Here is a 26813-nt window from a genome sequence, read left to right as displayed (position 1 = left end):
TCTCTTTTCCGAGGATATTGAACCTTGATGAGTTAAATACACAGGGATAACCAGTTCTACATCCACTGCCTTCCCTATCTGTGAGCGTGTGTAAGATATTCAACTGGAGGGAACTCCATGCTCGAATCTCGCTGTCTTCGGCGCCTCCTTGTGTCACCAGATACGCCAGTGACCAGGGTAGCAACAACTTTTCCCCAAGCCCGAGCAATGGGACATGAGCTTTTCAGCTGTGTGTGCCTCAGTACGGCGCCAGGTAAGGTGCCAGTGTTTGGAGGTGGGGCAGATAATTTGCTACAAAAACAAAAAATGCTGGAAAATCTCAGCAGGTCTGACAGCATCTGCGGGGAGAGAATGGAGCCAACGTTTCGAGTCTGGATGACCCTTCCTCAGAGAATTTGCTGACCGGATTTCCCCCGCTGCTAAGTTTTGCTGACTGCAAATTGAGATAAATTGCTGATGGGCCATCTATGGGGAGGCGGATCCTCTGTTCAGTTCCGCTTATTTCTGTGAATGTTTAAGGGCCAGTAGCTTGTGTGGAGTCGGCGTGATTAAAACTGGGTCCTTTATAAAGGAACTGGGACGTGGAGAGACATTCGGTGAAGAATCGGGGCAAAGGTAAGAACCTCTTAGACAGAGAGGACAGGAGTGAGTGTTTTGCTGAGTGCTGGCCTCAGCTTTTTGCATTGTCTGTGGCCAGTCAGTGTTAGTGTAGTGGAAACATTTGGCTGGTGTCTCAGATGAGCATTGCTGAAACTCGGAGATTACTGCTTCTAGGGAACCAGTGGTTTGTTGGTTTTAAACTTGTTGTAAACGGAAATTTCCGAGCACGCAACAACTGCTGCAAAGCTGAAGGAGCTGGAAGCCGAAAACCAGACTAAAGCGAATGGGACAATCTGTGAGCTCTGGGGTTTAAGAGATGGGATTTGGGGTTAAAATTTCGACTGAGAGAGAACTTTCGGGGGTCAGTCAGGAAAGAGAAAATCTCATTGAAGTGCCTCCTTTCACTTTCGATACTCAGTAATGCAGCACTCTCTCCTCACTGCAGCTCCATGCTGTGTAAAGGCAGGCTGGAACCCGTGGTCTTTAGGTGAAATTAGCATGCTATGGAGGCAGTTCTGCTTCTAACATGGGCTAAATGCAGAAATGGTCCTTTTACACTTTTCATAGAAACATAGGAGCAGGAGGAGGCCATACGGCCCTTTGAGCCTGCTCCACCATTCATGATAGTGGCTGATCATTCAACTCAATAGCCTGATCCCATCTCCTTTGATCCCCTTCACCCCAAGCTATATTTAACTGCTTGAAAACTTACAATGTTTTGGCCTCAACTACTTTCTGTGATAATGAATTCCACAGATTCACCACTCTGGTGAAGAAATGTCTCCTCATCTCAGTCCTTGGACTGTGACCCCTGGTTCCGGATACTCTCACCATCAGGAACATCCTTCCTGCATTTACTCTGTCCAGTCCTGTTAGAATTTTACAGGTTTCTGTGAAATTCACCCTCCATTCTTTTGAACTCCAGCGAATACAATCCTAACTGACTCAATCACTCCTCATATGTCAGTCCCGCAATCCCAGGAATCAGTCTGGTAAACCTTCTTTGCACTCCCTCTCGGGCAAGAACATCCTTCCTCAGATAAGGCGACAAAAACTGCACACAATATTCCAGTTGTGGCAAGGTCCTGTATAATTGCAACAATACATCTCTGCTCCTGTTTCACTCTGGGAACAAAGATTTTCGTGTCAGAAAACACAACATGCTAAAGGCTAGTAGACAGGTACAAAAAGGTGAATACAATATTTGTCTTTACCTAAAGTGGTAAACAGTGGGGGAGTCCAGAACTGGGAGTCATAGTTTGAGGATAAGGGGTAAACCTTTTAGAACTGAGGTGAGGAGAAATTTCTTCACCCAGAGGGTGGTAAATGTGTAGAATTCACTACCACAGAATGTAGTTGAACCCAAAACACTGTTAGGTGTTATCAATTCTGGAAAGAGTAAAAATAGGTAAGTCCCCAGGGCCGGATGGGATTTATCCTAGGATTCTCTGGGAGGCTAGAGAGGAGATTGCAGAGCCTTTGGCTTTGATCTTTGTGTCGTCATTGTCTACAGGAACAGTGCCAGAAGACTGGAGGATAGCAAATGTTGTCCCCTTGTTCAAGAAGGGGAGTAGGGACAACCCTGGTAATTATAGACCGGTGAGCCTTACTTCTGTTGTGGGCAAAGTATTGGAAAGGATTATAAGAGATAGGATTTATAATCACCTAGAAAGGAATAATTTGATTAGGGATAGTCAGCATGGTTTTGAAGGGTAGTCGTGCCTCACAAACCTTATTGAGTTATTTGAGAAGGTGACCAAAGAGGTGGATGAGGGTAAAGCGGTTGATGTGGTGTATATGGATTTCAGCAAAGCGTTTGATAAGGTTCCCCATGGTACGCTTTTGCAGATAATACGGACACATGGGATTGAGGGTGATTTAGTGGTTTGGATCAGGAATTGGCTAGCTGTAAGAAAACAAAGGGTGGTGGTTGATGGGAAATATTCATCCTGTAGTTCAGTTACTAGTGGTGTACTGGATCTGTTTTGGGGCCACTGCTGTTTGTCATTTTTATTAATGACCTGGATGAGGGCGTGGAAGGATGGATTAGTAAATTTGCGGATGACATTAAAGTCGGTGGAGTTGTGGACAGTGCGGAGAGAAGTGGCAGGTTACAGAGGGACATAGATAAGCTGCAGAGCTGGGCTGAGAGGTGGCAAATGGAGTTTAATGCGGAAAAGTGCGAAGTGATTCACTTTGGAAGGAGTAACAGGAATACAGAGTACTGGGCTAATGGTAAGATACTTGGTAGTGTGGATGAACAGAGGGATCTGGGTGTCCATGTGCATAGATCCCTGAAAGTTGGCACCCAGGTTGATAGGGTTGTTAAGAAGGCGTACGGTGTGTTAGCTTTATTGGTAGAGGGATTGAATTTTGGAGCCAGGAGGTCATGCTGCAACTGTACAAAACTCTGGTGCGGCCGCATTTGGAGTATTGCATACAGTTCTGGTCGCCGCATTATAGGAAAAATGTGGAAGTGTTGGAAAGGGTGCAGAGGAGATTTACCAGGATGTTGCCTGGTATGGTAGGAAAATCGTATGAGGAAAGGCTAAGGGGTTTGAGGTTGTTTTCGTTAGAGAGAAGAAGGTTAAGAGGTGACTTAATAGAGGCATACAAGATGATCAGAGGATTAGATAGGGTGGATAGTGAGAGCCTTTTTCCTCGGATGGTGATGGCTAGCACGAGGGGACATAGCTTTAAATTGAGGGGTGATAGATATAGGACAGATGTTAGAGGTAGGTTCTTTACTCAGAGAGTAGTAAGGGCGTTGAATGCCCTGCCTGCAGCAGTAGTGGACTCGTCAACATTAAGAGCATTCAAATGGTTATTGGATAAACATATGGATGATATTGGAATAGTGTAGATTAGAGGGGCTTTAGATTGGCTTCACTGGTCAGCACAACATCGAGGGCCGAAGGGCCTGTACTGCGCTGTAGCGTTCTATGTTCTATTGTCTGATTTCAAGATGAAATTAGAAATAGCTCTTGGGGCTAAAGGGATATGGGAGGAAGGGAGGTCAGGATATTGAATTTGATGATCAGCCATGATCAAAATGAATGGCAGAGCAGGCTTGAAGGTCCGAATGGCCTCCTCCTGCTTCTAGTTTCGATGTTTAAGTGGGCTGGAAAACAAAAAGGACGAAGTGATGTTTCAGTTCTCACGAACATTGGTCAGTTTTGGTTAGCAGTGCTAGAGAAATGAAAGGTTGCAAATGTTGAAACCCTTTTTCAAAAACGGATGTACGAATGAGACTTGTAACTAGACGCAGTCAGGGTAACCATAGTGGTGGGGAACCTATTAGAAATGATATCCTGGGACAAAATTAACAGTCAATTGGACAATGTGTATTAAGGAAATCCAGCACAGATTTATTAAAGGAAAATCATGTTTAACGAACTTGATTGATGTAATGGAGATGATTGGTAATGTGGTGTACATGGATAGAGTGTCATATAATAGGCTTGCTAGCAAAATTGAAGTTTTTTGAAAATCCATTCATGGGTTGTGGGTGTTGCTGGCTGGGTCAGCATTTATTGCCCACCTTTGAGGGCATTTAAGAGCAAACCACATTGCTATAGGTCGGGAGTCATGTGTAGGTCAGACCAGGTAAGGACAGCATATTTCTCCTTCCCTAAAGGACATTATTGAACCAGATGGATTTTTATGACAATCGACAATGGTTTCATGGTCATCATTAGACTTTTAATTCCAGACTTTTATTGAATTCAAATTTCACTATCTGCTGTGGTGGGATTCTAATCCAGGTCCCCTGGGTCTCTAAATTGAGTCCAGCAACGATGCCACTATGCCACCACCTCCCTAAATCCATGGAATAAAAGGGAGCTGTGGCAGCAGAAATATGAAATTAGCTGAGTAAGAGGGAGCAGTAGTGAACAGTAGCTTCTTTTTGGAGTGGAGAAAGATGTACAGTGGTGTTCCACAGGGATTTGCACTAGGATAACTGTTTTGATTTATATTAATGACCTTGACATGGGTGTAGAGGGCACAATTTTGAAACTTGCAGATTACATAAAATTGCAAGTATTGTCAGGAGAATAGTGATCAACTTCATGTTACCATGGATAATCATGAATGGGCAGATAAGTGGCAGATGAAATTTAATGCTGCAAGTGTGGAGTGATTCATCTTGGTAGGGACAACAAAGAGAGGCAATAAAAAGTGACCAGGAATTGCAGTAATAGCAACTTGAGGATGAATGTGCACAAATTGTGGAAGGGGAGATTGAGAAAGCAGTTAATGAAGGCATATGGGATCCATATAGATATATAGATAGCTAGACATATGGTCCTACCAAAGACCATTACCCCCTGCCGGTGGCAAGCTGCCTCCGCTGTGGAAAACGTGGCGTGGAGGTGGGGTGAAAATCCCAGTCACAGATTACAAAAGCAAGGAAGTTAAGATGAAACTTTATAAAACAGCCTCAACAGAAGTGTTGTGTCTGGTTCTGAATGCTATGCTTTAGATAGGTAGGTTGCAGGGTGAAGGACATTAGTCACATGGATAGCTTGGAGAAACTTTGGTTGTTCTCTTTAGAGAAGAGAAGGTTAAAGGGAAATTTAGTAGAAGAGTTCAAAATTATGAGGGGTCGACATCAAATAGATGGGATGAAACTTCCAAGTTGAGAACCAGAGGACTTCAATTTAAGATAAATAGCATAATAACCAATCCCAATATGGAAATGATTTTTTAGGGCTGAGTGTGGTTAGGGTTTGGAATGTATCAGCTGTGATGTGGTGACTCATGACTTTCAAAAGGGAAATGGATAAACAGCTGCAAAAAATAAATTTGCAGAGTGACAGGAAGGGCTGGGAAGTGGCAATAGCTGACAGCTGCACAGATATGGTGGGCTGAATGGTCTCCTTCTGTTTTGCAACCATTCTATGGCTAACTCATTTCTTGCCACCCTGCAGACACCTGTGACATCCAAGTCATTGAATCTTGGAACTTTGCCCATTGTCAGTGCAGCATTTGGAATCATTCTCCATTTGGCTGAGTTATTATTAATCTCCTTGCTTTTGTACTTTGTCTCTATTTATAAAGCCCAAGAACTACTTTCTCAACCAGCCCTGCTGCCTTCAATGATTTCTGCAGGTCCATGTGCTCCCTTACTCCATTTAGAATTACATTTTATTAGTTGGCGTTTCTTTGCATTAAATTTCATCTGCCACCTGTGGGTCCATTCCACCAGCCTGTCATGTCCTCTTGAAGGATATCACTATCTTCCTTAACACTTGCAATATTTCCCAAATGTGCAAATTGTGCCTTGTACACCCAAGTCTAGGTCACTAATGCAAATCAAGAAGAACAGTGGGCCCAGTACTAATCCCTGAGGAACAGCAGTGTATATCTTCCATGGTCTGAAAAATAACCATTCACTATTTTTCTCGTTATGAAGCTAACTTTGTATCTATGCTGCAACTATCACTTTTATTCCACGGGTTAACAAGCCTGTTATGTAGCATTTTTTATCAAATGTCTCTGAAAATCCACGTATATCAATCACATTACCCTTATCGATCCTCCATTACTTCCTGAAAACTCAATTTAGTTAGTTCAACACAATTTACCTGAAACCAATATATCCTGGCTTTCTCAACACGATTTATCTAAAAGGCTGTTTTTCTTTAATGGTACAGATTCGGAGATTGGTGGGGAGAGAATGGGGTGGAAATGGGAAAGAACAAAAGGAAAAGTTGATGAATGAATACTTTTCTTCAGTGTTCACCAAGGAGAGGGGCCATATTTTTGAGGAAGAGAAGGCGTTTACAGGCTAATAGGCTGGAGGAAATAGATGTTCGGAGGGAGGATGTCCTGGCAGTTTTGAATAAACTGAAGGTCGATAAGTCCCCTGGGCCTGATGAAATATATCCTAGGATTCTTTGGGAGGCAAGGGATGAGATTGCAGAGCCTTTGGCTTTGATCTTTGGGTCCTCGCTGTCCACGGGGATGGTGCCAGAGGACTGGAGAGTGGCGAATGTTGTTCCTCTGTTTAAGAAAGGGAATAGAAATGACCCTGGTAATTATAGACCGGTTAGTCTTACTTCGGTGGTTGGTAAATTGATGGAAAAGGTCCTTAGGGATGGGATTTACGACCATTTAGAAAGATGCGGATTAATCCGGGATAGTCAGCACGGATTCGTGAAGGGCAAGTCGTGCCTCACAAATTTGATTGAATTTTTTGAGGAGGTAACTAAGTGTGTTGATGAAGGTGGGGCAGTTGATGTCATATACATGGATTTTAGTAAGGCGTTTGATAAGGTCCCCCATGGTCGGCTTATGATGAAAGTGAGGAGGTGTGGGATAGAGGGAAAGTTGACCGATTGGATAGGTAACTGGCTGTCTGATCGAAGATGGAAAATTTTCGGATTGGAGGCAGGTTGCTAGCGGAGTGCCACAGGGATCAGTGCTTGGTCCTCTGCTCTTTGTGATTTTTATTAATGACTTAGAGGAGGGGGCTGAAAGGTGGATCAGTAAATTTGCTGATGACACCCAGATTGGTGGAGTAGTGGATGAGGTGGAGGGCTGTTGTAGGCTGCAAAGAGACATAGATAGGATGCAAAGCTGGGCTGAAAAATGGCAAATGGAGTTTAACCCTGATAAATGTGAGGTGATTCATTTTGGTAGGTCTAATTAAAATGTGGATTACAGGGTCAAAGGTAGGGTTCTGAAGACTGTGGAGGAACAGAGAGATCTTGGGGTCCATATCCACAGATCGCTAAAGGTTGCCACTCAAGTGGATAGAGCTGTGAAGAAGGCCTATAGTGTGTTAGCTTTTATTAACAGGGGGTTGGAGTTTAAGGGCCGTGGGGTTATGCTGCAACTGTACAGGACCTTGGTGAGACCACATTTGGAATATTGTGTGCAGTTCTGGTCACCTCACTATAAGAAGGATGTGGACGCGCTGGAAAGAGTGCAGAGGAGATTTACCAGGATGCTGCCTGGTTTGGAGGGTAGGTCTTATGAGGAAAGGTTGAGGGAGCTAGGGCTGTTCTCTCTGGAGCGGAGGAAGCTGAGGGGAGACTTAATAGAGGTTTATAAAATGAAGGGGATCGATAGAGTGAACGTTCAAAGACTATTTCCTCGGGTGGATGGAGCCATTACAAGGGGGCATAACTATAGGGTTTGTGGTGGGAGATATAGGAAGGATATCAGAGGTAGGTTCTTTACGCAGAGAGTGGTTGGGGTGTGGAATGGACTGCCTGCAGTGATAGTGGAGTCAGACACTTTAGGAACATTTAAGCGGTTATTGGATAGGCACATGGAGCACACCAGGATGATAGGGAGTGGGATAGCTTGACCTTGGTTTCAGATAAAGCTCGGCACAACATCGTGGGCCGAAGGGCCTGTTCTGTGCTGTACTGTTGTATGTTCTAAAAGTTCCTGCCCGTTTAGACCTCCTAACTTCTCGTTTAAGTTCTTTCCTGATTTCTTTATATTCTTCGAGGGCTCTGTCTTCAGCTTCCTAAATCTCGTGTATGCCTTCTTTTTCTTTTCGACTAAGCTCACAATTTCTCTTGTCATCCTTATCATTCATTTTCATAGGAACATGCTGTTCCTGAACTCTAATCAACTGGCCTTTAAAAGATTCCCACGTGCCAGATATGGATTTTCCCTCAAACAGCTGCCCCCAAGCTATAGTTCCTGCCTAATACTTTTGTAGTTAGCCTTCCCCCAGTTTAGTACTTTCACCCAAGGACTACTCTTATATTTATCCATAAGTAACTTAAAACTTATGGAATTATGGTCACTGTTCCCGAAACTTCTATCACCTGGCCGGGCTCATTTCCCACTATCGGGTCTAGTGTGGCCCCTTCCCTAGTTGGCCTATTTGCATATTCCTTCAAGAAACCCTCCTGGACGCACCTAACCAATTCCCTCCCCCCACCCCCGCCCATCAAAGCCCTGGCACTAAGGGAGTCCTAGTCAATATAGAGGACATTAAAATCACCCACTTACAAGAACCCTGTTATTTTTACATTTTTCCATAACCTGTCCACATATCTGTTCCTCTATCTCCTGCTGGCTGTTGGGAGCTCTACCCATATGGCCTCGCTGGATGAGCCCCCTAAGATGTCTTCCTTCAGTACAGCTGTGATATTCTCCCTAATCCGTAACGCAACTTCCCCACCTCTTTTACATCCCTCTCTATCACGCCTGAAACATCTAAATCCTAGAACGTTAAGCTATCAGTCCTGTCTCTCTCCCTCTCTCAACCAAGTTTCTGTAATAGCTACAACATCACCGATACATGTACTAAGCCAAGCAGTTCATCTGCCTTGCCTGTCATACTCCTTGCGCTAAAATAAATACACATCAGACCACCAGACCTGCCATATTCAGTAACCTCTCCTTGTCTGTTCTTCCTCTTAGTCTTACTGGCCTTCGTCTCTAACTCCTCCTCGGTCATTTCACTTGCTAACCTACTGCGCTGGTCCCAACGCCCCGCCACTCTAGTTTAAACCTGCCCGAGTGACACTCGCAAACATCCCTGTCAAAATATTAGTGCCTCTCCAGTCCAGGTGCAACTGTTTCTTCTTGTACAGGCCCCACCTGCCCTGGAAGACATCCCAATGATCCTCCCTCCTACACCAGCTCTCTAGCCACATATTTAACTGTATTATCTTCCTATTCCTAGCCTCACTGGCACAGGAAGTAATCCTGAGATTACAACCCTAGAGGTCCTGCTTTTCACTTTACTACCTAACTCCTTTTGCAGGACCTCATCACTCTTCCTGCCTATGCCGTTAGTACCAATGTGTACCACAACTTTGAGTTTATAACACTGAGGGGTAATCTAATTGAGGTATTTAAAATTCTAAAAGGATACGATAGTTCACTGGGAGGGGAATCCTGAACAAAAATACCATAAGGGTATGAAAGCCTATCAATCAGAGGGAGGTAAATAGAATCAAGGTACAGATTAGCATGATTCAACAGTCATGTTGAACTACTTAGTCAAGCACTGCATCGGAGGAAAAAGAAGCACGGAACACAGGATTTCCACTCTGTCCTCCTCAAAACCAATCAAGTGTATTCTGAAAGAATTTTGAATGAAATTTTGTCATTATTCTCAGAATTCTTTGTATATTTGTTAGCAGTTTAAATTTGTTTTATTTAGAAACCTTAAGTGTTAAATATCATAACTTTATTTTTGTCATTTACTAATGATAGAACAGTTTTTACACAATCCATTCCTTTTGATACCTTTCAATATGATTGTATTAATACGTGTAGAGTATTGCAGGTAGTCTAATAAAAATATTTGTTGAACTACTTAGTGCTGAGTCAGCCAACATGGGATTTAATTACAGTATCAACAAGGCAAGTTGAAACCTGTTCTAGGGCAGAGTCCAAATCCTCTGCCCTTGACTGCTTTAACCTAGTGTTGTTAAAACTCTTACTGTGCTTGAGAAAACAAAGGAGTAAAATTTAATCCAAATCCATTGCCCCTCACTTCTTAGGAAAAAACAGTTAAGAAACACAAGTAAAATTTAATCTGAGTCAGATATTAATAAGTCCAGGAAGTGATAGTGGGAGTGAGCCAACATTGTTTGTGGAAAAGGTTCAGTGTATCTATTAATCTGCTGCAAATCACAAGATATGCGCCTTTAGAGTTGGATTGTAAGAACTCCATTGTGTGAATCGGAGTTATTTACTGCATTGTGTGCAAGTTTCAGATGGCGGTGTTTCTGAGCATTGCAGTGATACTTCAGATCATTCTTCAGACTGTGTCATCAGGCCCCAGCCCTGCTGATAAGATGGGTAAGAGAGTTTTCCATTCTCCTGCATGATTCTGCTAACTCTCACATGTTCCTACTGACAGGCAATGTGGACACTTCGATGTGTTGTAGGGCATTTAAAGCTGTTGTCTGCCAGGCATTGTGCTGATGATGATGTATGTGAATGATTTGTGTATATTCGGATTTCATGCAGCAATAAAATTGGGTGTGAGGTTCTAAACAGCCATCTTTAGCAACAGATGTCACACGGTCAAAAGTGTTATAAACCAGAGACTTGAAGCTACAGGTGAGTCTTAGACAACAGAAAGTGTAGATAAAGATATCTCACTTTTTAATAGCATTCCTAGGCCTGTAAGAAGATTTTCCCAATTCCTAGTATCCCTTGATTTGTTCAAGGATTTGCAAAGTTCCATCCAATTCAAGATATCCCTGAACCTGCTAAAGCCGTCAAATTTGCTAATCAGATAAGAGAGACAAGCTTCTAAATAGAGTAACTGTTGATTGGTATTTAGTTGCACAGAACAAATCATTAATTCCTGGTTGGATGGGGTGAGTGCTCTAAAGTTCCTATAGAGTCAGGAGCTTTGGATTTGACAGATCACATCAAACCTGTTTGTTTAGTATTTTTTTGTACTAATTCATAGATGGGTATTAATGGTTTGGACCCTAGACTTTGATTTAGTCGTGTTTTCCAAATTTCAATGTGGTGAAATTCAGTTGTCAGCGTCCAAATTTTGGAGGTGGGAGCAGAATGTGCTGGAAGGATAATGAGTTTAAACCACCAATTGAAGGTTGCTTTAAGGTGAGTCATAGAAATTACAGCACAGAACAAGACTAATCAGTTCACTGCACCTATCCAGTCTAGTTTTTCAATTAGTGTCAGCTAATTTGTTACATTCTTTGTACACAATCTGTATAACCCTGTTCACTTAATCTTGGCTCAGGTCACTCCAAAGCCATCCGTTTCTTGGCACTCGGTGACTGGGGAGGGCTCCCATTTTCGCCATACACGACTCCTGTGGAGAGAAGTACTGCCCAACAAATGGGTGTTGTGGCTGAGACGATGGGCGCCGACTTTGTCCTCTCTCTGGGGGATAACTTTTATTACACTGGTGTTTACAGCCTCACCGATAAAAGATTTCAGGTAATGGGGCTGAATTTTCATTTTCCTTATACCCCAGAGGAGGATTTTGGGGGAGGCTCTGGGGAAACCATATGTGACTTGTGGCTGTGCCTGTGTGTTGAGCTGCAGGTGGGATGGATCGGAGGGCCAATTAATGTCAATTAGCCCTCTGATAGTAGAGCTTAAAATGTGCTGGTGTAGTGCAGAATGTCAAGAACCTCTGAGCATCTGCGTTAGGGTTAAACAACAATTACTTGGGTTTATATGGAACATTTTACTGTAGGAAAGGCTGCTTCAGAGCAGCAATTATCAAACAATTTGACACTGAACCACATTAACTATTAGCACAGTGACGAAAAGCTTGGAGATGTACATTTCAATTACCATCTTATAATGGTGGGAGAGAGAAAACAAGCTTTAGTGAATGAATTCCCTTGAACTGCTGAAAGTACAGCCACAAATGACCGAGCAATTAAAATTAAGATGTGCAAAAGCCTAAGACGGAGCAATATGGAGATTTTGATGGGTCTTAGAAGGCCACAGAGATGGGGAAGGGTGAGGCCATGGGGATTAGACCTTTAAGTTTTTGCATTAGTCAGATGCACGTTTATTACTCCCAATTGGATTACAGTTTGATACCATCAAATGTCACCCAAAATAAGCAATCTCAAGGAGTAGGGCAAGAATTCTCAAGAGGCGGTATTGATTTTTAGTGTATTTTCTGCTTCAAAGGCTCACAAGGTTTAGGTTTATTTTAGGCCAATAGATTGATAATCGGAGGTTGCAGTGTTCTTTGTGATCACAGGAAACATTTGAAGAAATCTTTTCTGCCAAGTCACTGAAGGACGTGCCCTGGTTTGTTGTAGCAGGAAACCATGATCATTTGGGCAATGTCACTGCACAGATCGAGTATTCTAAAGTCTCCAAAAGATGGTGAGATGGGTTAAGTTTCCTGCAATTTCCCATTTCTCCAACTTCACAACTGCTGCTTATGAATTTGTTTAAACATTGTGGTTTGATTTCCAGGAATTTTCCATCTTACTACTATGACTTGAACTTCACCATCGCAGACTCTAACACCACGGTTACAATCCTGATGCTAGACACGGTCCTGCTCTGTGGAAATTCTGATGACTTTCAGGGGAAGGAACCAGAAGCACCAAAAGATTACATGGTGGCTAACAAACAACTGGAGTGGGTCAGGGACAAGCTGAAGAATTCCAGGTCTGTACACAACCACCACTTTTCCCTGTGGTGAAGAGTCAGTTCTGCAACATTATTTAACTAGTTGTGTAAAGAAAAACCTTTTTATGGTGTCTTTCATGCCCTCTGCATATCCCGGTGCTTCAGAACCAATTGATTACCTTTGGAAATGCAGTCACTATTGGCCTGCTGTTACAATCTCAGTTGGTGTTACTACTGGACAGGAAGGTCCCAGAATGGAACCCTGGCTCAAAATACTTTTTTAGAAAATGTGGAGGAACAGAGTCACAGGAATGCCAATTAACTTTTAACAACTAAAATGCATTTGTTACACGTGAAAAGTTTGACAATAATACAATACTCCTTCACTCTCACTTTCTTCACAAATGTACGTAGATTTAAAGGATAACACGGATCACAAAATATATTTTACGCTATGCGTGGCACAGTGATTAGCACAGCTGCCTCACAGTGCCAGGGACCTAGGTTTGATTCCAGGGTGACTGTGTGGAGTTTGCACATTCTCTCTGTGTCTGTGTGGATTTCCTCCAGGTGCTCAGGTTTCCTCCCACAGTCCAAAGATGTATAGGCTAGGTGGATTAGCAAAGGAAAATGTGTGGGGTTACGGGGATGGGGTGGGAACTGGGTCTAGGGCCTCTTTCAGAGAGTTGATGCAGCTTCAATGGGCCAAATGGCCTCCTGCACTGCAGCGGTTCTATGATGTTCTCAGTAAACACACAGTCCCTATAACTCAACAGGATAAACAATGGTCCGACAATACCTACTCTGAAACCAAGTGGCAGATGCCATTCAATTGAACTTCTGTGGATTTCTCCTGAAATCCTCCCAGGTGATTATTATTGGGCCTGGAATGGGTTGCCGGGCAAGGTGGTGGAGGCGGACACACTGGGAACGTTTAAGACTTATCTAGACAGCTATATGAACGGAGTGGGAATGGAGGGATACAAAAGAGTGGTCTAGTTTGGACCAGGGAGCGGCGCGGGCTAATTGTTCCTTGTTTCTCGTTTCAAGGCTTCATTCTATGATCATCTTGCTGGTGCCAGTACAGAGCGAGACTGCGGATAGTTGGGAACCTGTCTCGGGGGCAGGGAATTCATATGGTGTTCGTGGAAGTGGAAATGAATAGGGTTGGGAAGCATTTTCCGATCAGGGCCAGTGTGATCTCCTGGACTCGTTTCGATCGCCTCAGGGGGTCGGAGAGGAATTTCCCAGATTTTTTTTCCCCATATTGGCCCTGGGGTTTTCACTCTGGGTTTTCGCCTCTCCCTGGAGATCACATGGTCTGGAATGGTGGGGTAGGGGTGAGTTAATAGGTTGTGATGAACAAAGCATCATAGCTGTGAGGGACAGCTCGGTGGATAGGATATTAGTGTATAGATAGGCTGGAAAATTGGGCGGGGATCCTGGATTCAGGATTCAATCCTGGACTGGGGAGCAGCGCGGGCTTGGAGGGCCGAAGGGCCTGTTCCTGTGCTGTATTGTTCTTTGTTCTTTATTACACTGAGCTGACTGATCTCATTGGACTCTGGCTGCTACATGAGTGTTTCCAAACTCTGTGTTGGTGCACACTCAATGGGTCAAAGAGCCTGTTCTGCATTGTATGCAGATGTGGTGTTTTTGGATTTCCAGAAGGCGTTCGATAAGGTGCCTCACAAAACGTTGCTGCAGACGATTAGGGAACACGGAGTTCGGGTAAAGTGTTAGCGTGGATTGAGGATTGGCTATCTAACAGGACAGTAAGAAGTCTCACAACACCAGGTTAAAGTCCAACAGGTTTATTTGGTAGCAAATACCATAAGCTTTCGGAGCGCTGCCCCTTCGTCAGATGGAGTGGATATCTGTTCTCCAACAGTGCACAGCCTGAGCAGAAACTGATAGCCAAGTTCCGCACACATGAGGACGGCCTCAACCGGGATGTTGGATTTATGTCACATTATCAGTAACCCCCACAGCTTTCCCCCTGATCTTGCAGAATCTCACTAGCTGTTCTGTCTGGAGACAATACACATCTCTTTAACCTGTGTTTAATGTTCCCTCCACCCACATTATCTGTACCTTTAAGACCTGGCTGGCTGTAGAGATTTGCATTCTAATTAGTATTCTGTAACTTGATTTCTGTGTCTCTGTGCACTGTTGGAGAACAGATATCCACTCCATCTGATGAAGGGGCAGCGCTCCGAAAGCTTATGGTATTTGCTACCAAATAAACCTGTTGGACTTTAACCTGGTGTTGTGAGACTTCTTACTGTGCTTACCCCAGTCCAACGCCGGCATCTCCACATCATATCTAACAGGAAGCAGAGAGTTGGAATAAATGGGTGCTTTTCTGGTTGGCAGTTGGTGACTAGTGGCGTGCCGCAGGGATTGGTGCTGGGGCCTCAACTGTTTACCATTTACATAGACGATCTGGAGGAGGGGACCGAGTGTAGGGTAACAAAGTTTGCGGATGACACAAAGACGAGTGGGAAAGCGAATTGCGTGGAGGATGCGGAAAGTCTGCAGAGAGATTTGGATAGGCTAAGTGAGTGGGCGAGGATCTGGCAGATGGAGTATAACATTGACAAGTGTGAGGTTATCCACTTTGGAAGGAATAATAGTAAAATGGACTATTATTTAAATAGTGAAAAATTACAACATGCTACTGTGCAGAGGGACCTGGGGGTCCTTGTGCATGAATCGCAAAAACTCAGTTTGCAGGTGATCAAGAAGGTAAATGGAATGTTTTATCACAAAGGGGATGGAGTATAAAAGCAGGGAGGTCTTGCTGCAATTGTACAAGGTACTGGGTGCAATTTTGGTCCCCTTATTTGCGAAAGGATATATTGGCCTTGGAGGGAGTACAGAGAAGGTTCACCAGGTTGATACCGGAGATGAGGGGGTTAGCTTATGAGGAGAGATTGAGTAGATTGGGCCTGTACTCATAGAACAGTACAGCACAGAACAGGCCCTTCGGCCCACGATGTTGTGCCGAGCTTTTACTCGTTGGAGTTTAGAAGGCTGAGGGGAGATCTTATAGAGACATATAAGATAATGAAGGGGTTAGACAGGGTAGAGGCAGAGAGATTCTTTCCACTTAGAAAGGAAACAAGAACTAGAGGACACAGCCTCAAAATAAGGGGGAATCAGTTTAGAACAGAGTTGAGGAGGAACTTCTTCTCTCAGAGGGTAGTGAATCTCTGGAATTCTCTGCCCATTGAAGCAATGGAGGCTACCTCGTTAAATATGTTTAAGTCACAGGTAGATAGATTTCTGATCATTAAGGGTTATGGGGAGCGGGCGGGTAAGGGGAACTAAACCACTATCAGATCAGCCATGATCTTATTGAATGGTGGGGTGGGCTAGATGGCCTACTCCTGCTCCTATTTCTTATGTTATTATGTATGATTCTATGACATGCCTTAGAATCTTCCTTAAAACAATGCTTTGCCTTTGATGCTCCCAGCAAGGATTTGCTTCCAGGTTTTACAACTCTTTCAGTATTCCTTTCTGTTGAATAACCGCAAACTTTCAAACAAGCTCTCCAATCCAGTCGAAGATGATTGCTTCAAAGACTGGGCTAAGGACACCAACCTTACAATTGCTTCAATCACCTCTGGCTTTTTCATAGCCAATTTCATCCAGGTTTGCACTTCTCGGTTCTGTCTGTAACTTCAGTGAACAGTACCTTGCCCAAATTTCACTTCTTGTTTCCCTTTTGAATTCAATCTTCATGGAAACCTCTATTTTCATTACCTAGTTTCTGGAACTAGCCTTCTTGCCCATTACTCCATTGTATGGTTTTCCTGCTTCTAGCTTCCTGGCTCCAAGTTCAGTTAAAAACAATCTCAAAATCTTCCTTTCCTAAAGTGGCCCTAGTTGCTAAGTCTCATCTCATTCTTTCTGCAAACTTGTATTTACTTTTCATGTCGTAAACTCTCTCCACACGGTTTGAATTGAAATCAAAAACCCCATACATGCTCTATCCTTTGTTTAACACGCATCTAACTAAAGTTTTTTTACCCTTCTTATACCGAAACACTAAACTCACTTAAAATCTATACCTTATTTCTAATATTCAACAATACAACCATAGATAACTTGAAGCTACTTTTGCTGCTGATGCTGCAGACAAGGATGGCGGCCATTTGTCACCTATCACTGATAAAAAGCTGGTGGGTCTATTTTTTTTTAGAGACAAATGTTGACCAGGTCACACAAGGCATTCCCATGCTCTTTAAGTGGTGCTACATCCACTAACAGGTAATTGGGGTCATAGGATCATAGAATTCCTACGGTGCAGAAGGAGGCCATTCAGCCCTTTGAGTCTGCACCAACTCTCTGACAGAGTATCTTGCCCAGGCCCACTGCCCTGCCCTATCCCATGGCTAATACATCTAACGTGCACATCTTGGGAGGCCAATCGACCTAACCTGCACATCTTTAACCTGTGGGAGGAAACCCACGCAGACATGGAGAGAATGTACAAATTGTCACTCAAGGCCGGAATTGAAACCGAGTCCCTAGAGCTGTGAGGCAGCAGTGCTTGACACCGTGCCACCTCGTAATGTCTTCGTGTAATATCTTGTGAAAACACAGCACTGCAAGCAATGTTGTACTGGACTGAAGCCTCTGCCTACATGAGCTCAAACCAAGGGATGGACTTTGTACCCATGACCTCTGACTGAGGCAAGAGTGCTACCACTTAGCCAAGCCTACATTTTGTTTTTTAAAGCTGGGAACTTGTGCAGCTTTGCTTAAACACATTCTCTTTTTCCTCACTTCAACTATCAGCCAATAAGGTAAACCACACAGACCAGAGGTTCCCAGATTCACGACTGAATCTGTGTTGCATTTGTTGATTTCAGCTGTGAAAGGCACTGGGCATACAAGTGGTTTTTAAGCCCCTGGTCAAAGTGAGAAAAGAATTAACAAGGGTTCCTGCTTTTAACTTGTTATGGAAAGTGAGCATCAGGCGAGAACAGGGCCAAGTGGAAAGTCCAACTAATATCACTGATTCAGCTTGCAGTTGAAGAACGTTCAGGCTCTTGGCACCCATAGTGACAATGGCACGCATTGCATAAAGAAATCCTTTTCCTAGCTGACCTGTAAATGGATTCTGAGTACTGTATTTTATGTAGTTATTGTTTAATCACAGTGAATGGGCTCAGATGGACAAGTTGGGCCGAAGGGCCTGTTTCCATGTTGTAAACCTCTATGAAATGTTTTACAGTAAGGCTGCTGTTCATTCTGTTTAGTTCTTCCCAATGAGATGGGAACTGCATTAACAAATGCGGAAGGGATTAGGGGTAGTGTATTGAGATGGATAGAAAACTGGTCGGCAGACAGGAAAAACAGAATAGGAATGGTCAGTGCAGGCTTGGAGGGCCGAAGGGCCCGTTCCTGTGCTGTAATTTTCTTTGTTCTTGGAATAAACGGGTCACTTTCCAAATGGCAGGCAGTGACTAGTGGGGTACCGCAGGGATCAATGCTGAGACCCCAGCTATTCACTATATACATTAATGATTTAGATGAGAGAACTAAATGTAATATTTCTAAGTTTGCAGATGACACAAAGCTGGGTGGGAGGGTGAACTGTGAGGAGGATACAGAGATACTTCAGTGTGATTTGGACAAGTTGAATGATTGGCAGATGCAGTATAATTTGGATAAACGTGAGGTTATTCACTTTGGTAGCAAGAACAGGAAGGCAGATGACTATCTAGCCATAAATTAAAGGGGAGTGTGCAGCAGGACCTGGGTGTCCTCATACACCAGTCACTGAAGGTAAGCGTGCAGGTGCAGCAGGCAGTAAAAAAGGCAAATGGTATGTTAGCCTTCATAGCTAGAGAATTTGAGTGCAGGAGCAAGGATGTTTTGATGCAATTTTACAGGTTCTTGGTCAGGCCACACATGGAATATTGTGTGTAGTTTTGGTCTCCTTATCTGAGGAAGGATGTTCTTGCTCTAGAGGGAGTGCAGAGAAGATTTACCAGACTGATTCCTGGGATGGCGGGACTGACGTATGAGGAGAGATTGAGTTGGGTAGGATTGCATTTTCTGGGATTCAGAAGAATGAGGTGGGATCTCATAGAAACCTTTAACATTCTAACATTATGAGGGGCATAGATAGGATGAATGCACATAGTCTTTTTCCCAGGGAAGGGGAATTGAAAACTAGAGGGGAAAGATTTAAAAGGGACCTGAGGGGCAACTTCTTCGTGCAGAGGGTGGTGCGTATGTGGAATGCCAGAGAAAGTGGTTGAGGCAGGTTCAATAGCAACATTTAAAAAGCATTTAGATAAGTACATGGATGGGAAAGGATTGAGGGATATCAGGCAATTGGAACTACTTGGGAGGGCACCATGCTCGGCATGGACTAGTTGAGCCAAAGGGCCTGTTTCCGTGCTGTATTGCTCTAACTAGATGCAGGAAGGATGTTCCAGATGGTGGGAGTGTCCAGAACCAGGGGCCACAGTCTGAGGATACAGGGTAAACTGTTTAGGACAGAGATGAGGAGAAATTTCTTCACTGAGTGGTCAGCCTGTGGAATTTTAAAAATTCATTCATGGGACATGGGCATCGTTGGCTGGCCAGCATTTATTGTAAGAAGTTTAACAACACCAGGTTAAAGTCCAACAGGTTTATTTGGTAGCAAAAGCCACACAAGCTTTCGGAGCTGCAAGCCCCTTCTTCAGGTGAGTGGGAATTCTGTTCACAAACAGAGCATATAACAGAATTCCCACTCACCTGAAGAAGGGGCTTGCAGCTCCGAAAGCTTGTGTGGCTTTTGCTACCAAATAAACCTGTTGGACTTTAACCTGGTGTTGTTAAACTTCTTACTGTGTTTACCCCAGTCCAACGCCGGCATCTCCACATCAGCATTTATTGCCCATCCCAAGTTGCCCTTGAGAAGGTGGTGGTGAGCTGCCGCCTTGAATCGCTGCAGTCCATGTTCTGTGGGTTGACCCAAATGCCTTTAGGGAGGAAATTCCAGGATTTTGACCTAGCTGTGAAGGAACAGCAATATATTTCCAAGTCAGGATGGTGAGTGGCTTGGAGGGGAACTTGCAGGTGGTGGTGTTTCAATTTATCTGCTTCCCCTGTCCTTCTAGATGGAAGTGGTCGTGGGTTTGGAAGGTGCTGTCTAAGGACCTTTAGTGAATTGCTGCAGTGCATCTTGTAGAAGTACACACTGCTGCTACTAAGTGTCGGTGGTGAATGTTTGTAGATGTGGTGCCAATCAAGTGGGCTGCTTTATTCTGGATGATGTCCAGCTTCTTGAGTGTTGTTGGAGCTGCACCCATCCAGGCAAGTGGGGAATATTCCATCACACTCCTGACTTGTGCCTTTGTAGATGGTGGATAGGCTCTGGGGAGTCAGGAGGTGAGTTACTCGCTGCAGTATTCCCAGCCTCTGACTTGCTCTTGTAGCCATTCATTACCACAAAGTAGTTGAGGCCAAATCATTGAATGTTTTCAAGAAACAGTTGGATATAACACTTGAGACGAAGGAGATCAAAGGATGGGGTGGGGGGGTGGGGTGGAAGAGGACAGCGAGATCAGGCTATTGAGTTGGATGATCAGCCATGATCATAAATTGCAGAACAGGCTAGAAGGGCAACTGGCCTCCCTGCTCCTATTTTCTATGTTTCCTGCCAAAGTGAATAACTTCAATCAATTAAATTAATCTAGAAAATGGAATTGACTTTAGAACTATAATAAATGATTAAGCTACAGATTCTTGTTTGATACTTGCCTGCTGTCCTGTGATGTCATATGATTTTCTTTGGCGAGTTTTGAAGCTCCACCTCTCAGTCCACAAACATCCTGGGCTTCCAGACCTCGCCTACTGTTTCTCCATCAGCCCCTCTACCTCACAATCACCTTCCCTCTACTCCGTCCTCCTTCTGCCTCCCAGCTACACCTTTTATTTCTACAGGGCCTTGAATGTAGAAATGACCCATGAAACTTCAGAGGTGTAAGCAGACACAATTGGGACACAAATAGAGGTATTAGGATGGGTAACCAAAATCTTGGTCAAAGAGGAGGGTTTAAGGAGGGTCTTAAAGGAGAAATGGATGTTGTAGTTCCAGAATGTGAGGCCAAAAAAGCTGAAGGCACAACTGCCAAGAATGATGTATAGATGGGATGTACAAAAGACCAACATTGGAGGGCTCCAAGTAATAGCTTTCAGCCATTTAGATTTTTAAAAATTCTATCATGGGATGGAAGAGTCACTGACTATGCCAAAGTTATTGCTTATCCTTAATTGCTCTTGAGAAAGTGGTTGTGAGCTGTGTTCTTGAACTGCTGCAGTCCATATAGTGTAGGTGCACCCACAGCGTTGTTTGGAAAGGAGTTCCAGGATTTTGACCCAGCAACAATGATGGGACGGCAATATAGATCCAAGTCAGAATGGTATGTGACATGGAAGGGGAATTAGCAGATGCTAGTGTTCACACGTATCTATTGCCCTTGTCCTTCTAGGTCGAAGGTTTGAAAGGTGCTGCCTAAGGAGCTTTGAGGAGGTGTGGTGCCTCACGTAGATGATACAAACTGCTGCCACTGTGCGTCAGTGGTGGTGGAGGGAATGGATATTGGAGATGGTGAATGGGGTGCCAAACAAATGGGCTGCTTTGTCAAGCTTTTTGAGTGTTGTTGGAGCTGCACTCATTCAGGCAAATGGAAAGTATTCCATCACACTCCTAATTTCTACCTTTTAGGTGACTTTGGGGAGTCAGAAAGTGAGTTATTCTCAGTCTCTGATTTGGTCTTGCAGCCATAGTATTTATATGTCTGCTCCAGTTCAGCTTTTGGTCAATGGTAACCTCCACAATTTTGGTGAGAGGTTCAGCAATGGTAGTGCCATTGAATGTGAAGGGAAGATGGTTAGATTTGCTTTTACTGGCACTAGTGTGGTGTGAGTGTTACTTGCCACTTATCAGCCTAAGCCTGAATGCTGTCCAGGTCTTGTGCATATGGACATTGACTCCTTCAGTATCTAAGAAGTAGCGAATGGTGCTGAACATTGTGCAGTCATCAGCAAACATACCTCACTTCTGACTTTATCGAGGGAAGGTCATTGAAGCAGCTGCAAATGGTTAGACCAGGACACTACCATGAGGAACACCTACAGTAATGTACCGGGACTTTGATCTCCAACAACCATCTTCCTTTGTGCCAGGTATGGCTCCCAACTAGTGGAGAGTTTTCCCCCCCGATTGTCATTGACATCAGTTTTTCTAGGGCTCTGTGATGCCACACTTGGTCAAATGAGGCCTTTATGTCAAGAGCATTCACTCTCACCTCTGAGTCTAGCACTTTGTCCATGTTTGGACTAAGGCTGAAATGATGTCAAGAGCATTGTAGCTCTGGTCTACACACAGTCTAGCAGCTATGAACTTTGGGACTCAGCTGTGATGATAGATGATGTCCTCTGGAACTCCCCACCCAAAGTTTCCTCACATTTGCTTGTTTCCCTATCTTATAAAATCGTTCACTTCATTTAATCAATAATTGTACAGTTTTATCCATTTCCTCTATATTAATGCCTTGAGTTTTTTTGTGTGTTGCCTGTTGGGGTTTAAGACATTTAGTTACTCTGTACTTTTAAAAAAAAAAAAAAATTTTTTGTTCTTTTTCAAGTTTAAAGTGACCAGCTTCCTTTCTTAAATCCTCCAGATCAGATTTCCTGATTGTTGCTGGACACTACCCAGTTTGGTCAATTACTGAACATGGACCCACCAAATGTCTGGTACAGAAGCTGTATCCTCTCCTTACTCAGTACAGGGTCAGTGCATACTTCAGTGGGCATGACCACAATCTTCAGGTAAGTAGTCAATATGGCAAGTCCTTTCATGATGTGGAGATGCCGGCGTTGGACTGGGGTAAGCACAGTAAGAAGTCTCACAACACCAGGTTAAAGTCCAACAGGTTTATTTGGTAGCAAATACCATAAGCTTTCGGAGCACTGCTCCTTCGTCAGATGGAGTGGATATCTGCTCTCAAACAGTGCACAGACACAGAAATCAAGTTACAGAATACTAATTAGAATGCGAATCTCTACAGCCAGCCAGGTCTGAAAGGTACAGACAATGTGGGTGGAGGGAGCATTCAACACAGGTTAAAGAGATGTGTATTATCTCCAGACAGAACAGCTAGTGAGATTCTGCAAGATCAGGGGGAAAGCTGTGGGGATTACTGATAATGTGACATAAATCCAACATCCCGGTTTAGGCTGTCCTCATGTGTGCGGAACTTGGCTATCAGTTTCTGCTCAGCGACTCTGCGCTGTCGTGTGTCGTGAAGGCCGCCTTGGAGAACGCTTACCTGAAGATCCAAGGCTGAATGCCCGTGACTGCTGAAGTGCTCCCCCACAGGAAGAGAACAGTCTTGCCTGGTGATTGTCGAGCGGTGTTCATTCATCCGTTGTGTATGCATCCACTTTGCGTATGCATGTTCTAGCACTGTTCATTCATCCGCAGACGCTACGACAACGGATGAATGAACACCGCTCGACAATCACCAGGCAAGACTGTTCTCTTCCTGTGGGGGAGCACTTCAGCAGTCACGGGCATTCAGCCTTGGATCTTCAGGTAAGCGTTCTCCAAGGCGGCCTTCACGACACACAACAGCGCAGAGTCGCTGAGCAGAAACTGATAGCCAAGTTCCGCACACATGTGGACGGCCTAAACCGGGATGTTGGATTTATGTCACATTATCAGTAACCCCCACAGCTTTCCCCGATCTTGCAGAATCTCACTAGCTGTTCTGTCTGGAGACAATACACATCTCTTTAACCTGTGTTGAATGCTCCTTCCACCCACATTGTCTGTACCTTTAAGACCTGGCTGGCTGTAGAGATTCGCATTCTAATTAGTATTCTGTAACTTGATTTCTGTGTCTGTGTACTGTTTGAGAGCAGATATCCACTCCATCTGACGAAGGAGCAGTGCTCCGAAAGCTTATAGTATTTGCTACCAAATAAACCTGTTGGACTTTAACCTGGTGTTGTGAAACTTCTTACAAGTCCTTTTCATGCCAAGATAGGGGTCAATATAAGTGACTATTCATGCACCCAACCTCCTGCGTGCAATGACGGTCTATTTGAGAAATGTGAATATGAATACTATGTACTGGTAGATCTTACTTGGTCAGCCACTGGTATCTATGACCATATAGCAACCACAGCTTAGCCCAATTCTGTCTTCATCCCCTTTGCGTATGCATGTTCTAGCACTGATCAGATCTGGGAATTCTAGTTCTCTTTTCCCTTAAATGGACCAGGGAGACTGAATCCAACTGTAATGTCCGTACTACTGTCCTCGTTGAAATTAGTTTCAGCACAAACTAAGGGATGGGACCTTCTAATCTCACTGAATCCCTAAAGTGCACGAGGCCATTCAGCCCACAGAGTCTGCGTCGACTCTTTGAACGAGCATCTCATCCAGGTCTATCCCAACCCCTGCGCTATTCCTGTAATCCTGCACATTTACCATAATATGGAGATACCAGCGTTGGACTGGAGTGGGCACAGTAAGAAGCCTCACAACACCAGATTTATTTGGAATCACGAGCTTTCAGAGCGCTGCTCCTTCATCAGGGTGAGTGATGAAGGCGCAGCACTCCAAAAGCTCATGATTCCAAATAAACCTGTTCCATTTACCATAAGATATATGAGCAGAATTAGGCCATTCGGTCCATCGAGTCCGCTCTGCAATTCGATATTGGCTCATCTATTTCTCAACACCATTCTCCTGCCATTTCTCCATAACCTTTGATCCCTTCACCAATCAAGGGCCTGTCTATCTACCTTAAATACACTCAATGACTTGGCCTCCACAGCCTTCTGTAGCAATGAATTCCACAGATTCACCACCTTCTGGCTTTAGAAATTCCTCCTCATCTTGGTTCTAAAGGGTCATCCCTTTACTCTGAGGCTGTGCCCTCAGATCCTAGTCTTTCCTACTAATGGAAATATCTTCTCCATGTCCACTCAATCCAGGCCTTTCAGTATTCTGTAAGTTTCAAATGAGTATAACCTTTATGGCTAATCCACCAAACCTACACATCTTGGGACACTAAGGGGCAATTCAGCATGGCCAATTCACCTAATCTGCACATCCTTGGACTGTGGGAGGGAACCGAAGCACCCGGAGGGAGAACATGCAAACTCCACACAGTCACCCAAAGCCAGAATTGAACCCTGGTCCATGGCGCTGTGAGGCAGCAATGCTAACCACTGTGACATGGCTGCCTATCTGTTTGGATCCACTACCATATTGAGTATTAGTTATTCACTGAGCAAATGGGGAATTATGGGCTCACAAAACGTTGAACTGGCACATCATTAGATATAGTCAGCCATTGGTTCCCTCCAAAACTTGCCCAGCAATAAATAAGGTGAGTGGGAGGGAGTCTGTTCATTTATATTGACAATTGCATCACAAGGATTGAATGCAATTGATTTAAATTCCAAGTTTCTTAATTTTCTCCTCTTCCTTGTTTTAGTTTATTCAGGATGGTGATGGAACTGGCTATGTCGTAAGTGGAGCTGGAAACTTCATGGAATATTCAACAAAGCACAGGCACCTTGTTCCAAAGGAATGGCTTAAATTTTTTTATGCAGATATCAGCTCTTTGGGAGGCTTTGCTTATGTAGAGATCACCCCAGAGCAAATGGTGATCACCTACATTGAGGCTCTTGGTAAATCCCTGTATCAGACCACAATTCCCAGACGGTCAGATGGATGAAGCATCTAGTTACCCATTACAAAAGATGACCAGAAAGAGCAGTGCCGAGTGGGAGACCAGTTGCTTTAAATGTAACAATTGACTTTCTTCCATGTACGTTTAAAATTCGAGTTCCTGCTGAAAATGAGCTTTTATTGCCAAATTCTCTGACGTGCCATCTGCCAACCTCTCATGGATTGGGTTCTGCTACTCGTACCTGCAAACAGTAGTGTAATTCTTTAGTACTTTTTTCATTTTATTTTTCATTACATTCACATGTAGATTTCTCAAATCCATTGTTTCATTTGATAAAGTGACAAACTGTTTTTGGCTTGTACAAAGAGTAATGATGATTTTAAATTTGGGCTTTGGCTTACCTGGGTCAAGAAACCAGGATTCAGGGAGGAAATTATGCAAAATGAGCTTGTGTAAAGGCAAGTGAATAGAATAAAATGCCACGACATTCAAGGACCTGTGAGACTCAATAAAGAAAATTACAGCACAGGAACAGGCCCTTCGGCCCTCCAAGCCTGCACCGACCATGCTGTCCGACTTAACTAAATCCCCTACGCTTCCAGGGACCATATCCCTCTATTCCCATCCTATTCATGTATTTGTCAAGACGCCCCTTAAAAGTCACTATCATATCTGTTTCCACGGCCTCTCCTGGCAACGAGTTCCAGGCATCCACCACCCTCTGTGTAAAAAAAAAAATAAAAAAAATCTGCCTCATACATCTCCTTTAAACCTTGCATCTTAAACATGTGCCCCCCCTAGTAATTGACTTCCACCCTAGGAAAAAGCTTCTGACTATCCAATTGCAGAGAAGCCAGCTTGGTGCTTGCTGGATCTAATCAATGAAGAGTGAATATTCTTGTAACAAGCAGGAGGACTCTCACCGAAAGAAAATATAATTCCAGAGGCTTCCCTATCCCTCCATTTTCAGCTGGAATTGGAGAAATGCCAAGTGAGAGTTTCACCTGTAGACAGACCCCAACCACAGCAAACAGGGATAAGTGTGTGATTTGATTCTAACTTGTTGGTATACTGGTCACAATAATACAAATTATGTCAGCAAATATGAAGTCAGAAGTGGCCAAATAGGAGTAGTCAGTGAATTAGATCCTATAACGCTTGTTTTGATATTTAAACTTGGCTCAACCTGAAGGTTTAAATTTTCTAAATCTGTTTTCAATGTGAATTATCCTTGGTGTTCTTTGTATGAATCTTGATTTCTAAGTTTGTGATTAAATACTGAAGTAATGATCTAATATTAGTTGGTATTACACACGAGCATAGAAAGGTTGTATCTTCACAAGTCAGCATCAGATTTTCCTGATTATAGTGGTGTCCATGTGTTGCTATCTCACTGTACTGAACTCCCAGGGCTATACA

At 43.7% G+C, this 26813-nt stretch overlaps 1 protein-coding gene across 5 annotated transcripts; it reads left to right on the top strand.

Moving 5' to 3' along the window:
- Positions 1–26687, top strand: LOC144507700 (tartrate-resistant acid phosphatase type 5-like). Of its 5 annotated transcripts, none has more exons than XM_078234894.1 (7): positions 1–253; positions 10293–10383; positions 11306–11505; positions 12290–12417; positions 12511–12708; positions 22368–22515; positions 25197–26687. In XM_078234894.1, the coding sequence occupies exons 1-7, from the start codon at positions 215–217 to the stop codon at positions 25437–25439; spliced, it is 1047 nt and encodes a 348-aa protein (XP_078091020.1). In that variant the 5' UTR covers positions 1–214; the 3' UTR covers positions 25440–26687. The 5 variants fall into 5 exon arrangements, with proteins under 5 accessions (XP_078091020.1, XP_078091022.1, XP_078091023.1 ...); XM_078234896.1 differs by lacking the exon at positions 1–253 and adding an exon at positions 267–615 and having other exon boundaries at positions 10299–10383; XM_078234897.1 differs by lacking the exon at positions 1–253 and adding an exon at positions 494–615.
- Positions 26688–26813: the final 126 nt, after the last annotated feature.

Source organism: Mustelus asterias, chromosome 19, assembly GCF_964213995.1.
Source record: "Mustelus asterias chromosome 19, sMusAst1.hap1.1, whole genome shotgun sequence".
Classification (NCBI taxonomy): Eukaryota; Metazoa; Chordata; class Chondrichthyes; order Carcharhiniformes; family Triakidae; genus Mustelus; species Mustelus asterias.
The sequence above is the reverse complement of the archived record's forward strand: the minus strand, read 5'-3'. Positions and strand labels throughout refer to the sequence as shown.